Genomic DNA, 16,554 nt, shown 5'->3' on the forward strand with positions numbered 1-16,554 from the left:
GTATTGTGGCTAACTCAATCCCAGATCTTGCTACAACCTGTGTGTTTGTGTTTTCTGGATATTATCAATGGACTTTATGGTTGTGAATGAATTTCAGTAGAAGAAATTCTTTTTTTGTGCTGAAAATGCTAAGTGCTTCCATATGCAGGCCAAACGTGTTCACATTCGTGTTCTCTACGCAGTAAGCTAGAGCTATCATTGCAAACAAACAGGATATTTATATTCATAAACATGACGTTTTAGGCACTTGGCCAAGAAAAAGAGTTTGCTTTTCTCCATAACCAGTTTGAGGGTGATTTTCTGAGTCCATTGCCTACCAGTTCCAAACAGGTTGAATGGAAATGACTGGATGAAACCACAAATATCCTCTGTGTTATGGCTAACTCAATCCCAGATCTGGCTACAGGCTCTGCTTTGTGTTTTTTGATATTATCAATGGACTTTATGGTTTTGAATGAATTGAAGCAGGGAATATTTTCTTTGGTGCTGGGAAACACTAATTAGTTCCACATGGAGACACAAACTCAACACATTCGTGCTGTCTAGGCATTTGAGATTTCTCGGCAGAAAACTACAGCAATTGCGGCAAAGAAACATGATATTTGTGTTGGTGTAGATGACATTTTATGCACTTGCCTAAGAAATTAATTTGCAATTCTCCAAACCAGTTTGACTGTGTTTATCTGAGTCCATTGCATACCAGTTCCACAGCACTTTGTCTGGATATGCCTGGATGAGACCAGAAAATATCCTCTTGTGTTATGGCTAACTCAATCCCAGATCTTGCTACAACCTTTGTGTTTGTGTTTTCTGGATATTGAAAGAATTAGGCAGGTTAGGTTTAAGATGGAGTGGCTTGAGCTAACTGCATATTGTTCTGCTTTTGTACAAATTGGCTGGGCTTGCAATAATCTTGCAAGAAATGTGACTGCTTTCATAAGATGGCTGAGCTTGCAATATGTAACCGTTTTTAGGAACTATAAAGGCTGAAGTGAAAATATGCTAATGTTGTGGTTTTAAGCCTTAAATACTCTGTGAAACTGATGATCGGGGCCGCTCTCTCTGCACTGCACTAGAGGGTGCTGCTGAGACGTCCCATTTGCAAATGAAATAAACTTCCCTCTTGCCCTTTGCATCGATTGGTGTGGAGCTCGTGTATCTGGGGTTTGGTCAAATTGTGGGACACCTGCTCCGGGGGTCCTACATTTTGGGGGCTCGTCCGGGATCTAGACCACCCCAGATTCACCCTCCATCTCCCAATCGGAGGTAAGTCTTTTCTGTTCCGTGTATTTTTGTGTGTTCCATTGTCTATCTTCCCCGGGCGCCTGGCGTACGGGTGTTTGTGTTGCGGGCGCTAGGCGCCGAAAGAGTAGAGAGCCAGTTGTAGGAAAGGACAGACGTGTCCAGGACCCCTGGCTCAAGCCTCTGGAGGACGCTCCAGTGGCAGTCCGGGAGGAGAAGGAGGTGGATTTTGTCTCCCTCTTTCTTCGGGACAGTTCAGGAGGAGAAGGAGGTGGATTTTGTCTCCCTCTTTCTTCGGGAAAGCCTGGCTGCTAGGCAGCCACTCCCGAGCCTGCCTGTCAGGCGGCTGCTCCCATCGGAGGTTTTGGTTTCAGTTTTGTCTCGTTCCATTGTCGCGCGCAGTGTGTTTGTGTGTTTTGTAATTGTGTTCTGTGTTATAATTTACTTACCTTTCTTCTCCAATATGGGACAGGGATTAACTACACCTCTAAGCCTCACTTTAAATCATTGGAAAAAGGTCCAGGAGCGGGCCCAAAACTTGTCTGTGAGAGTGCGGAAAAAGAATTGAACAGGTTTTTGTACGACCAAATGGCCAGCCTTCAATATCGGGTGGCCACGGGATGGGACTTTTGACTCTCGTATTATCTTACAGGTGAAGAGCCAGGTCTGTAAGGAAGGGAAAGAGGGGCACCCGGATCAAGTGCCCTACATCTTTGTGTGGGAGGACCTGGTGCAAAACCCCCCAAAATGGGTAAAACCTTTCCTCTTTTCCAACAGGGTGGTGGCGGAGCTCAATCCCGCTACACCCGCCACCGCCCTGAGGATGAAGCCCAGTCCCAAGTCGCTGGCAACCGCCCTGGTGGCGGAGTCGAGCCCCAAATCCACTCCGCCCTCATCCGCGACACCCCTAGTATCAAAACTCACGGACCAAGGCAAATACCCCACCTCAACCCTTTACCCATTAAAGCAATCGGACTCCCCCAAATCTAAAAAGCCCCTAGTCCCCCCAGGCAAGCAGGAGGACCTTTTATTTTTTGATATCCCACCACCTTATGCCCCCCCTTCCCAAAAGGCCAACACCTTCTCTGGAGTCTGTGCTGGAAGGAGGGGAGGAGGAACCTCCGGCTCGTTCAACCCCCATGAGTGCCAGACTGCGTCCACATCGAGGGAGGGGGGATGAGGACAACCAGTGGAAAGCTCGGGCTTCCCCCTTTCGCTCAGTGAGGGATTACATGCAATACTGGCCGTCTTCCTCCTCCGTATAACTGGAAAACACATAACCCGTCTTCCGTCTTTTTCACAGGATCCACAAGCCCTGACGGGACTCGTAAAGCCTATTTTACTAACACATCAGCCTACCTGAGATAATTGCCAGTAGTTTTTTTTTTGCAGATTTTACTAACCACTGGAAAAAGGCATAGGGTTTATTTGAAAGCCCGTAAAAGCTTTTTCCCTTGTCTAGGGGAGGGAAGGGAAAGACTCAAACTCTACAGCCAGGTTCTCCTGACGGGTTTGACGGAACGCCTTCAGAAGCTGAAGGGGCTTCAGGGGTATACATTACCTGATTTAAAAAGGGAACGCCTAAAAAAAGGGAAGATAAAATGAGGGGGGAGAAACTAACTAGGATCCTGGCCACCATAGTTTCCAAAGCAGAGCAAGGGAGAATCAGGTCAGGAAGGGACCCGGGAGACCGACAAAGGCCCCTTCTTGACCGAGGACAATGCGCACTGGGCAAAAGAGTGCCCAAAGAAACAAACTTGTTTGGGATCCGTTCCTGTACTATCTCTAAAAAATAAAGATTAGAAAGGGGATCCAGTGGTGCACGGCTGCCACACGGGACTCGAGCTGACCTGACCGACATCCCCCTGCCAAATGCGGACTAACCTGGCATACCGACGGGAACAGCTTCCTGCAAGACAGCGAGAGAAAAGCCGGGGCAGCGGTGGTGGACGGCCGAACAAGGTCAATAGTCTGGGTTTCTGCCCCCCTGGAACCTCCGCTCAGTGGGCAGAGCTGATCGCTCTGACCCAAGCACTCCGCGCAGCCAAGGAAAATCGGGTGAACATCTACATGGACAGCAGGTACGCTTTTGCCACTGCCCATGTCCATGGGAAAAATCTATAAGCGAAGGGGGCACCTAACCTCCACGGAAGGACTCTCTTAATGCAAAATGGACCAGGGTAACTGAAGCCCGTGTAAAATAAACCCCAAGCACCTCAAACCCCCCTGAGGGGGCCAGAATCAGAAGGGCAGGACCTGGCGTAAACTGGGAGGTAAATTTTACAAAAAGATACCCCAATAAACATAAAGTTATTTGTAAACACCTTCTCAAAATGGACAGAAGCCTTCCCGACCAAGAAAAAAACCGCACTAATATTTCCCCGATTTGGACTACCAAAAGGTACTAGGGTCAGACAACGGACCCGCTTTCGTCTCCCGGGTAAGTCAGTTGGTGGCCAGAATGCTGGGGATTTAGTCAGGTAAAACGTATAAACAGAACAATTAAAAAGACCTTAACTAAATTAATAGTGGAAACTGGCACTAAAAACTGGGTCGAGTTGCTGCCAATGGCTTTGTTTAGGGCTTGTAATACACCTTCTATATGTGGATTAACACCTTATAAAATATTGTATGAAGGTCCCCCACCCGCGGCGGATTTGTTAGAACCCATTGCTGACTCTTTTGCAACTTCCCCTACCCTGTAGACTCGCTTCTGTGCCTTGCAGCTGATTCACAAGCACATAGGAAAGCAGCTGGTGGCCGCCACATATCGGTCCAGGGGTTTCGTGCTCCCACACTCGTTCCAGGCTGGGGACACCGTCTACGTTCGCAGGCACCAAACCACGACTCTTGAGCCGCGCTGGACCACCCCAGCAGCGGTAAAAGTCGACGGATTCGCCGCCTGGGTTCATGCGTTCTATGTAAAGCGAGCCCTACTGAAGGAGGACAAAACTCAGAACGATTGCCCCGCTGACCGAACAGTATGGAAGGCACAACGCACTCAAAATCCACTCAAGATAAGACTCTTAAAGACTGTTTAGTACTTGTAATACTTTTAATTTTTCTTACCCCAATTATGGGCAGCCCACATACCCCAAGGAGGCTCACATGGGAGGTGAGATCTGGTACCACTGAGGTCGTGTGGTCCGTTTCCCACGAGGCCCCTTCTGGGACGTGGTGGCCTTCATTGCACCCTAATGTGTCTCAGTTGGTAGCAGGAATAGACACCTGGGATATACCGGACTGGAGCCCAGCCGAAATCCCCAAGAAAGGAGTCCCCGCCAGCACCGCTGAAGGGTGGATCCCCATGGTCTATGGCACCGGGTGGCTTGGGTGCAGATATAAGACAAAAAGATGCCAGTTACAACAACAAAAGTTTTACGTGTGCCCTAAGGATGGCAGGTCCATGGAATAAAGGTGGCAGTGCGGGGGGCCAGAATCTCTTTACTGTAAAGCCTGGGGATGTGAAACCATGGGTCACGCATATTGAAAACCCTCCTCTAGTTGGGATTGAATTACTGTGCACCGTAATTTCACACCGGGAACAGGGCCCTCCTGCTCTATGCCCCTAAACATTTCCTTCACAGAAAAGGGAAAAAAGGCCAACATTGCTGACTGGAAAAGGGGAAGGACTTGGGGTTTAAGGTTTTATGTTTCTGACTACGATCCTGGGTTCCAATTTTCCATTCAACTTAAAGAAAAAACTATCTCTCAGTCTATAGGCCCCAACCTAGTGTTGGCGGGGTTGGCGAATCAGAGGCCGAGGCCTGTGTTGGCAAATCAAAGGCCTGTGTCTAGGGTTACAACCCCAAGATCCCAGGGCCAACCCTCGACCTCTCCACCTTCCCTGACGACAGGGGCAGCTGTGAGTCCTAACTCGTCTCCTGCTGTACGGCTGGGCACAGGGGACCGCCTCTTAGGCCTAATACATGGGGCCTTCCAAGCACTAAATGACTCTGACCCCGATAGGACCCGGAATTGCTGGCTGTGCCTTGCCTCACCTCCCCCTTATTATGAGGGAGTAGCTGTCGTTGGGAATTGGACCAACCATACTATTGTCCCTCCCCAGTGCTCCAATCTGCCATCCCACCGACTAACTCTTACAAAAGTATCAGGACAGGGACTTTGCGTAGGCTCCATTCCCCCTCAATATCAGGGCCTCTGTAATAAAACTATAACTCTCAAACCAGGCACCTATTATTTAACAGGACCAAATGGGACATTTTGGGCATGCAATACAGGCCTAACCACCTGCTTGACAGAACAAGCTCATAATTGAACTCATGAATGGTGCGTCATGGTTGAGGTATGGCCTCGGGTCACACTACATAACCCTGAGGAAGTCTACCAACAATATGAGGGAAATCTCCGGCTCCCAAGGGAATCCCTAACCATAACGCTAGCCCTCATATTGGAAAAACTTACAGTTGGGGGCATCGGAGCAGGCATAGGTACCGGAGCCACTGCTCTGTCAAAGACAAATCAGTTTTACCTGTTACAGCAAGCTATGCATTCAGATTTACAAGCTTTAAAAAAATCTGTCAGTGCCTTGGAAAAGTCCTTAACTTCACTTTCCGAGGTGGTATTACAAAATAAAAGGGGGCTGAACCTGGTATTTTTAAAGAAAGGGGGACTCTGTGCAGCCCTAAAGGAAAAGTGTTGTTTCTATGCGGATCACACTGGAGTGGTCAAAAATAGCATGGCAAAATTAAGGGAAAGACTAAAACAACGACAGAGCCATTTTGAGGCAGGACAGTCATGGTTTCAGAGCTGGTTTAACTCATCCCCTTGGTTAACATCCTTAATCTCCGCCATCACAGGACCCTTAATAATATTACTTTTAATTTTAACCTTTGGACCCTGCATAATAAATAGGCTTCTTCAGTTTATTAAAAGTAAATTGTCTATCACCCACGCCTTGGTCCTGACCCAGCAGTACCAAAGTTTAAAAACGAAGGACATAGAAAAAAAATTTCAGGATGCAGCTATTCCTTAAATTTTAAGATTAAAATTTGCCAAAAACAAGAGGAGGGAATGAAAGAATTAGGCAGGTTAGGTTTAAGATGGAGTGGCTTGAGCTAACTGCATATTGTTCTGCTTTTGTACAAATTGACCGGGCTTGCAATAATCTCGCAAGAAATGTGACTGCTTTCATAAGATGGCTGAGCTTGCAATATGTAACCGTTTTTAGGAACTATAAAGGCTGAAGTTAACAGAAAATGTACCCAACCTATATCCTGTTACAACACTACAAGTTACCACACACTACATACCCGGCTTGACAACTCCTGCCCTTGCTTGCTCAAGCTAAAGATAGAAACCGCAAGGCACGTACAGCATGTAACTTCTTCCTTTATCCTGTAATCATTTAGGTTACCCAATGAAATTGTAACACAGTGAAAATATGCTAATGTTGTGGTTTTAAGCCTTAAATACTCTGTGAAACTGATGATCGGGGCCGCTCTCTCTGCACTGCACTAGAGGGTGCTGCTGAGGTGGCCCATTTGCAAATGAAATAAACTTCCCTCTTGCCCTTTGCATCGATTGGTGTGGAGCTCGTGTATCTGGGGTTTGGTCAAATTGTGGGACACCTGCTCCAGGGGTCCTACAATATTATCAATGGACTTTACGTTTTAGAATGAATTTCAGTAGAGGAAATTTTGTTTTCTGCTGGAAATGCTAATTGGTTTCATATGCAGGCCAAACATGTACACATTTGTGTTTTCTAGGCAGAAAGCTAGAGCTATCATTGCAAACAAACAGGATATTGATATTAGTAAACATGACTGTTTAGGCACTTGGCCAAGAAAAGGAGTTTGCTTATCTCCAAAACCATTTTGAGGGTTATTTTCTGAGTCCATTGCATATCAGTTCCACAACACTTTGTCTGGAAATGACTGGATGAAACCAGAAATATCCTCTTGTGTTATGGCTAACTCAATCCCAGACCTTGCTACAGGCTCTGCTTTGTGTTTTTTGATATTATCAATGGACTTTATGGTTGTGAATGAATTTAAGCATGGATATTTTCTTTGGTGCTGGGAAGCAATAATTAGTTCCACATGGAGACACAAACTCAACACATTCGTGCTGTCTAGGCAGAAAACTACAGCAATTGCTGCAAATAAACATGATATTTGTGGTGGTGTAGGTGACATTTTATGTACTTGCATATGAAAATAATTTGCTAGTCTCCAAAACCAGTTTGACTGTGATATCTGAGTCCATTGCATACCAATTCGAGTACACTTTGTCCGGATATGCCTGGATGAAACCAGAAATCTCCTCTTGTGTTATGGCTAACTCAATCCCAGATCTTGCTATAGGCTCTGCTTTGTGTTTTTTGATATTATCAATGGACTTTATGGTTGTGAATGAATTTAAGCATGGATATTTTCTTTGGTGCTGGGAAGCAATAATTAGTTCCACATGGAGACACAAACTCAACACATTCGTGCTGTCTAGGCAGAAAACTACAGCAATTGCTGCAAAGAAACATGATTTTTGTATTGGTGTAAAAGACATTTTTTGCACTTCCCTAAGAAAATAATTCGCTAGTCTCCAAAACCAGTTTGACTGTGATTATCTGAGTCCAAGGCATACCAATTCCAGTGCACTTTTTCCGGATTTGCCTGGATGAAACCAGAAATATCCTCTTGTGTTATGGCTAACTCAATCCCAGATCTTGCTACAGGCTCTGCTTTTTGTTTTTTGATATTATCAATGGACTTTATGGTTTTGAATGAATTTAAGCAGGGAATATTTTCTTTGATGCTGGGAAACTCTATTTCCACATGGAGACTCAAACTCATTCATTTGTGTTTCTAGGCAGAAAACTACAGCAATTGCTGCAAAGAAACGTGATATTTGTGTTGGTGTAGATGGCATTTTATGCACTTGCCTAAGAAAATAGTTTTCTAGTCTCCAAAATCAGTTTGACTGTGATTAACTGAGTCCATTGCATACCAGTTCCACAGCACTTTGTCTGGATATGCCTGGATGAAACCAGAAAATATCCTCTTGTGTTATGGCTAACTCAATCCCAGATCTTGCTACAACCATTGTGTTTTTGTTTTCTGGATATTATCAATGGACTTTACGTTTTAGAATGAATTTCTGTAGAAGAAATTCTGTTTTGTGCTGGAAATGCTAAGTGATTCCATATGCAGGCCCAATGTGTTCACATTTGTGTTTTCTATGCAGAAAGCTTGAGCAATGGTTGCAAACAAACAGGATATTGATATTTGCAAACACAACTTTTTATACACTTGGCCAAGAAAAAGAGTTTGCTTTTCTGCAAAACCAGTTTGAGGGTGCTTTTCTGAGTCCATTGCCTACCAGTTCCACAACAGGTTGAATGGAAATGACTGGATGAAAACGGAAATATCCTCTTCTGTTATGGCTAACGCAATCCTAGATCTTGCTACAGGCTCTGCTTTGTGTTTTCTTGATATTATCCATGGACTATATGGTTTTGAATGAATTTAAGTAGGGAATATTTACTTTGGTGCTGGGAAGCACTAATTAGTTCCACATGTAGACAAAAACTCAACACATTCGTGCTGTCTAGGCATAAAACTACAGCAATTGCTGGAAACAAACATGATATTTGTGTTGGTGTAGATGACATTTTATGCACTTGCCTAAGAAATTAATTTGCTATTTTCCAAAACCAGTTTGACTGTGATTATCTGAGTCCATTGCATACCAGTTCCACAGCACTTTGTCCGGATATGCCTGGAGGAAAGCAGAAATATCTTCTTGTGTTATGGCTAACTCAATCCCAGATCTTGCTACAGGCTCTGCTTTTTGTTTTTTGATATTCTCAATGGACTTTATAGTTTTGAATGAATTTAAGCAGGGAATATTTTCTTTGGTGCTGGGAATCACTACTTAGTTCCACATGGAGACACAAACTCAACACATTCGTGCTGTTTAGGCAGAAATCTACAGCAAATGCTGCAAAGAAACATGATATTTCTATTGGTGTAGATGACATTTTATGCACTTGCATAAGAAAATACTTTGCTAATCTCCAAAACCAGTTTGACTGTGATTATCTGAGTCCATTGCATACCAGTTCCACAGCACTTTGTCTGGATATGCCTGGATGAAACCAGAAATATCCTCTTGTTTTATGGCTAACTCAATCCCAGATCTGCTACAACCTTTGTGTTTGTGTTTTCTGGATGTTATCAATGGACTTTACGTTTTAGAATGAATTTCAGTAGAGGAAATTTTGTTTTGTGCTGGAAATGCTAATTGGTTTCATATGCATGCCAAACATGTACACATTTGTGTTTTCTACGCAGAAATCTAGAGCTATCATTGCAAACAAACAGGATATTTATATTTGCAAACATGACTTTTTATGCACTTGGCCAAGAAAAAGAGTTTGCTTTTCTCCAAAACCAGTTTGAGGGTGCTTTTCTAAGTCCATTGCATACCAGTTCCACAACACTTTGTCTGGAAATGACTGGATGAAACCAGAAATATCCTCTTGTGTTATGGCTAACTCAATCCCAGATCTTGCTACAGGCTCTGCTTTGTGTTTTTTGATATTATCAATGGACTTTATGATTTTGAATGAATTTAAGCAGGGGATATTTTATTTGGCGCTGGGAAGCACTAATTAGTTCCACATGGAGACACAAACTCAACACATTCGTGCTGTTTAGGCAGAAATCTACAGCAAATGCTGCAAAGAAACATGATATTTGTGTTGGTGTAGATGACATTTTATGCACTTGCCTAAGAAAATACTTTGCTAATCTCCAAAAACAGTTTGACTGTGATTATCTGAGTCCATTGCATACCAGTTCCACAGCACTTTGTCTGGATATGCCTGGAGGAAAGCAGAAATATCTTCTTGTGTTATGGCTAACTCAATCCCAGATCTTGCTACAGGCTCTGCTTTGTGTTTTTTGATATTCTCAATGGACTTTATAGTTTTGAATGAATTTAAGCAGGGAATATTTTCTTTGGTGCTGGGAATCACTAATTATTTCCACATGGAGACACAAACTCAACACATTCGTGCTGTTTAGGCAGAAATCTACAGCAAATGCTGCAAAGAAACATGATATTTGTATTGGTGTAGATGACATTTTATGCACTTGCCTAAGAAAATACTTTGATAATCTCCAAAACCAGTTTGACTGTGATTATCTGAGTCCATTGCATACCAATTCCAGTGCACTTTTTCTGCATATGCCTGGATGAAACCAGAAATATCCTCTTGTGTTATGGCTAACTCAATCCCAGATCTTGCTACAGGCTCTGCTTTTTGTTTTTTGATATTATCAATGGACTTTATAGTTTTGAATGAATTTAAGCAGGGAATATTTTCTTTGGTGCTGGGAATCACTAATTATTTCCACATGGAGACACAAACTCAACACATTCGTGCTGTTTAGGCAGAAATCTACAGCAAATGCTGCAAAGAAACATGATATTTGTATTGGTGTAGATGACATTTTATGCACTTGCCTAAGAAAATACTTTGCTAATCTCCAAAACCAGTTTGACTGTGATTATCTGAGTCCATTGCATACCAATTCCAGTGCACTTTTTCTGCATATGCCTGGATGAAACCAGAAATATCCTCTTGTGTTATGGCTAACTCAATCCCAGATCTTGCTACAGGCTCTGCTTTTTGTTTTTTGATATTATGAATGGACTTTATAGTTTTGAATGAATTTAAGCAGGGAATATTTTCTTTGATGCTGTGAAACTCTATTTCCACATGGAGACTCAAAGTCATTCATTTGTGTTTTCTCGGCAGATAACTACAGCATTTGCTGCAAAGAAACATGATATTTGTGTTGGTGTAGATGATATTTTATGCAGTTGCCTAAGAAAATACTTTGCTATTCACTAAAACAAGTTTGACTGTGATTATCTGCGTCCATTTCATACAAGTTTTACAGCACTTTGTCTGGATATGACTGGATGAAAGCAGAAATATCCTCTTGTGTTATGGCTAACTCAATCCCAGATCTTGCTGCAACCTCTGTGTTTGTGTTTTCTGGAAATTATCAATGGACTTTACATTTTAGAATGAATTTCTGTAGGAGAAATTCTGTTTTGTGCTGGAAATGCTAAGTGATTCCATATGCAGGCCCAATGTGTTCACATTTGAGTTTTCTATGCAGAAAGCTAGAGCAATCATTGCAAACAAATAGGACATTGATATTTGCAAACAAGAATTTTTATCTACTTGGCCAAGAAAAAGAGTTTGCTTTTCTGCAAAACCAGTATGAGGGTGATTTTCTGGGTCCATTGCCTACCAGTTCCACAACACTTTGTGCGGATATGACTGGATGAAACCAGAAATATCCTCTGTGTTATGGCAAACTCAATCCTAGATCTTGCTACAGGCTCTGCTTTGTGTTTTCTTGATATTATCAATGGAACTTATGGTTTTGAATGAATTTAAGCAGGGAATATTTTCTTTGGTGCTGGGAAACACTAATGAGTTCCACAGGGAGACTCAAACTCAACACATTCGTGCTGTCAAGCATTATACTACAGCAATTGCTGCAAACAAACATGAAATTTGTATTTGTGTAGATGATATTTTATGCACTTGCCTAAGAAAATACTTTGCTAGTCTCCAAAACCAGTTTGACTGTGATTATCTGAGTCCATTGCATACCAGTTCCACAGCACTTTGTCTGGATATGAATGGATGAGAGCAGATCTACTGTTGTGTTATGGCTAACTCAATCCCAGATCTTGCTACAACTTCTGTGTTTGTGTTTTCTGGATTTATCAATGGAATTTTCCTTTTAGAATGAATTTCAGTAGAGGATATTTTGTTTTGTGCTGGAAATGCTAAGTGCTTCCATATGCAGGACAAACATGTTCACATTTGCGTTTTCTATGCAGAAAGCTAGAGGAATCATTGCAAACAAACAGGATATGGATATTTGCAAACATGACCTTTTATCCTCTTTGCCAAGAAATAGTGTTTGTTTTTTCTCCACAACCAGTTTGAGGGTGACTTTCTGAGTCCATTGCATACCAGTTCCACAACACTTTGTCTGGAAGTGACTGGATGAAACCAGAAATCTCCTCTTGTGTTATGGCAAACTCAATCCCAGATCTTGCTACAGGCTCTGCTTTGTGTTTTTTGATATTATGAAAGGACTTTATGGTTTTGAATGAATTTAAGCAGGGAATATATTCTGTGGTGCTTGGAAACACTAATTAGTTCCACATGGAGACACAAACTCAGCACATTCGTGCTGTCTAGGCAGCCTACTTCAGCAATTGCTGCAAACAAACATGAAATTTGTGTTGGTGTAGATGACATTTTATGCACTTGCCTAAGAAAATACTTTGCTATTCTCCAAAACCAGTTTGACTGTGCTTATCTGAGTACACTGCAAACCAGTTCCACAGCACTTTGTCCGGATATGAATGGATGAAACCAGAAATATCCTCTGTGTTATGGTTAACTCAATCCCAGATCTTGCTACAGGCTCTGCTTTGTGTTTTTTGATATTATGAAAGGACTTTATGGTTTTGAATGAATTTAAGCAGGGAATATTTTCTTTGGTGCTGGGAAACACTAATTAGTTCCACAGGGGGACACAAACTCAACACATTCGTGCTTTCTAAAAGAAAACTATAGCAATTGCTGCAAACAAACATGAAATTTGTGTTTGTGTAGATGACATTTTATTCACTTGCCTAAGAAAATACTTTGCTATTCTCCAAAACCAGTTTGACTGTGACTATCTGAGTCCATTGCATACCAGTTCCACAGCACTTTGTCTTGCTATGCCTGGATGAACCCTGAAATATCCTTTATTTTATGGCTAACTCAATCCCAGATCTTGCTACAACTTCTGTGTTTGTGTTTTCTGGATATTATCAATGGAATTTACCTTTTAGAATGAATTTCAGTAGAGGAAATTTTGTTTTGTGCTGGAAAAGCTAAGTGCTTCCATATGCAGGCCAAACATGTTCACCTTTGCGTTTTCTACACAGAAAGGTAGAGGAATCGTTGCAAACAAACAGGATATTGATATTTGCAAACATGACTTTGTATCCACTTGGCCAGAAAAAGAGTTTGCTTTTCTCCTAAATCAGTACGAGGGTGATTTTCTGAGTCCATTGCAAATCAGTTCCACAGCACTTTGTCCGGATATGCCTGGATGAAACCAGAAATCTCCTCTTGTGTTATGGCTAACTCAATCCCAGATCTTGCTACAACCTCTGTGTTTGTGTTTTCTGGATATTATCAATGGACTTTACATTTTAGAATGAATTTCAGTAGAGGAAATTTTGTTTTGAGTTGGAAGTGCTAAGTGCTTACATATGCAGGCAAAAAGTGTTCACATTTGTGTTTTCTGTGCAGAAAGCTATAGCAATCGTTGCAAACAAACAGGATATTTAAATTTGCACACATGAGTTTTTATCCACTTGGCCAAGAAAAAGAGTTTGCTTTTATCGAAAACGAGTTTGAGGGTGATTTTCTGAGTCCATTGCACACCAGTTCCACAACACTTTGTCTGGAAATGACTGGATTAAACCAGAAATCTCCTCTTGTGTTATGCCTAACTCAATCCCAGATCTTGCTACAATCTTTATGTTTGTATTTTCTGGATATTATCACTGCACTTTACGTATTAGAATGAATTTCAGTAGAGGAAATTTTGTTTTGAGCTGGGAGTGCTAAGTGCTTCCATATGCAGGCAAAACGTGTTCACATTTGTGTTTTCTGTGCAGAAAGCTATAGCAATCGCTGCAAACAAACAGGATATTGATATTTGCACACATGAGTTTTTATCCACTTGGCCAAGAAAAAGAGTTTGCTTTTCTCCAAAACCAGTTTGAGGGTGATTTTCTGAGTCCATTGCCTACCAGTTCCACAACACTTTGTCCGGATATGACTGGATGAAACCAGAAATATCCTCTGTGTTATGGCTAACTCAATCCCAGATCTTGCTACAGGCTCTACTTTGTGTTTTTTGATATTAGCAATGGACTTTATGGTTTTGAATGAATTTAAGCAGGGAATATTTTCTTTGGTGCTGGGAAACACTAATTAGTTCCACATGGAGACACAAACTCAGCACATTCGTTCTGTCTAGGCAGCCTACTTCAGCAATTGCTGCAAACAAACATGAAATTTGTGTTGGTGTAGATGACATTTTATGCACTTGCCTAAGAAAATACTTTGCTGTTCTCCAAAACCAGTTTGTGCTTATCTGAGTACACTGCAAACCAGTTCCACAGCACTTTGTCCGGATATGAATGGATGAAACCAGAAATATCCTCTGTGTTATGGTTAACTCAATCCCAGATCTTGCTACAGGCTCTGCTTTGTGTTTTTTGATATTATGAAAGGACTTTATGGTTTTGAATGAATTTAAGCAGGGAATATTTTCTTTGGTGCTGGGAAACACTAATTAGTTCCACAGGGGGACACAAACTCAACACATTCGTGCTTTCTAAAAGAAAAATATAGCAATTGCTGCAAACAAACATGAAATTTGTGTTGGTGTAGATGACATTTTATGCACTTGCCTAAGAAAATACTTTGCTATTCTCCAAAACCAGTTTGACTGTGACTATCTGAGTCCATTGCATACCAGTTCCACAGCACTTTGTCTTGCTATGCCTGGATGAACCCTGAAATATCCTTTATTTTATGGCTAACTCAATCCCAGATCTTGCTACAACGTCTGTGTTTGTGTTTTCTGGATATTATCAATGGAATTTACCTTTTAGAATGAATTTCAGTAGAGGAAATTTTGTTTTGTGCTGGAAAAGCTAAGTGCTTCCATATGCAGGCCAAACATATTCACATTTGCGTTTTCTACTCAGAAAGCTAGAGGAATCATTGTAAACAAACAGGAATTGATATTTGCAAACATGACTTTTTACCACTTGGCCAAGAAAAAGAGTTTGATTTTCTCCTAAATCAGTATGAGGGTGATTTTCTGAGTCCATTGCAAACCAGTTCCACAGCACTTTGTCCGGATATGCCTGGATGAAACCAGAAATCTCCTCTTGTGTTATGGCTAACTCAATCCCAGATCTTGCTACAACCTCTGTGTTTCTATTTTCTGGATATTATCAATGGACTTTACATTTTAGAAAGAATTTCAGTAGAGGAAATTTTGTTTTGAGCTGGAAGTGCTAAGTGCTTCCATATGCAGGCAAAACGTGTTCACATTTGTGTATTCTAGGCAGAAAGCTATAGTAATTGTTGCAAACAAACAGGATATTGATATTTGCACACATGAGTTTTTATCCACTTGGCCAAGAAAAAGAGTTTGCTTTTCTCCAAAATCAGTTTGAGGGTGATTTTCTGAGTCCATTGCATACCAGCTCCACAACACTTTGTCCGGATATGACTTGATGAAACCAGAAATATCCTCTGTGTTATGGCTAACTCAATCCCAGATCTTGCTACAGGCTCTGCTTTGTGTTTTTTTGATATTATTAAAAGACTTTCTGGTTTTGAATGAATTTAAGCAGGGAATGTTTTCTTTGGTGCTGAGAAACACTAATTAGTTCCACATGGAGACACAAAGTCAACATATTCTTGTTTTCTAGGCAGAAAATTACAGCAATTGCTGCAAACAAACATGAAATTTGTGTTTGAGTAGATGATTTTTTATACACTTGCCTAAGATTATACTTTGCTATTCTCCAAAATCAGTTTGACTGTGATTATCTGAGTCCATTGCATACCAGTTCCACAGCACCTTGTCTGGAAATGACTGGTTTAAACCAGAAATCTCCTCTTGTGTTTTGGCTAACTCAATCCCAGATCTTGCTACAATCTTTATGTTTGTATTTTCTGGATATTATCTATGGACTTTACGTTTTAGAATGAATTTCAGTAGAGGAAATTTTGTTTTGAGCTGGAAGTGCTAAGTGCTTCCATATGCAGGCAAAACGTGTTCACATTTGTGTATTCTAGGCAGAAAGCTATAGCAATCATTGCAAACAAACAGGATATTGATATTTGCACACATGAGGTTTTATCCACTTGGCCAAGGAAAAGAGTTTGCTTTTCTCCAAAACCAGTTTGAGGGTGATTTTCTGAGTCCATTGCATACCAGTTCCACAACACTTTGTCCGGATATGACTGGATGAAACCAGAAATATCCTCTGTGTTATGGCTAACTCAATCCCAGATCTTGCTACAGGCTCTGCTTTGTGTTTTTTTGATATTATCAATGGACTTTATGGTTTTGAATGAATTTAAGCAGGGAATGTTTTCTTTGGTGCTGGGAAACACTAATTAGTTCCACATGGAGACACAAACTCAACACATTCGTGTTGTCT

At 41.5% G+C, this 16,554-nt stretch overlaps 1 protein-coding gene across 1 annotated transcript in view; it reads left to right on the forward strand.

The window, feature by feature from the left end:
* The first annotated feature begins 3,114 nt into the window (after positions 1 to 3,114).
* Positions 3,115 to 16,554, forward strand: part of LOC133754986 (MLV-related proviral Env polyprotein-like) — a 34,233-nt gene continuing 20,793 nt past the window's right edge. The window contains 3 exon segments of the mRNA XM_062185313.1: positions 3,115 to 3,300; positions 3,948 to 4,223; positions 4,958 to 6,190. Of these exon segments, the coding sequence (XP_062041297.1) occupies positions 3,115 to 3,300; positions 3,948 to 4,223; positions 4,958 to 6,190 (1,695 nt within the window).

The sequence above is a fragment of the Lepus europaeus genome, unplaced genomic scaffold (assembly GCF_033115175.1).
Source record: "Lepus europaeus isolate LE1 unplaced genomic scaffold, mLepTim1.pri SCAFFOLD_37, whole genome shotgun sequence".
In the NCBI taxonomy this organism is placed as follows: domain Eukaryota; kingdom Metazoa; phylum Chordata; class Mammalia; order Lagomorpha; family Leporidae; genus Lepus; species Lepus europaeus.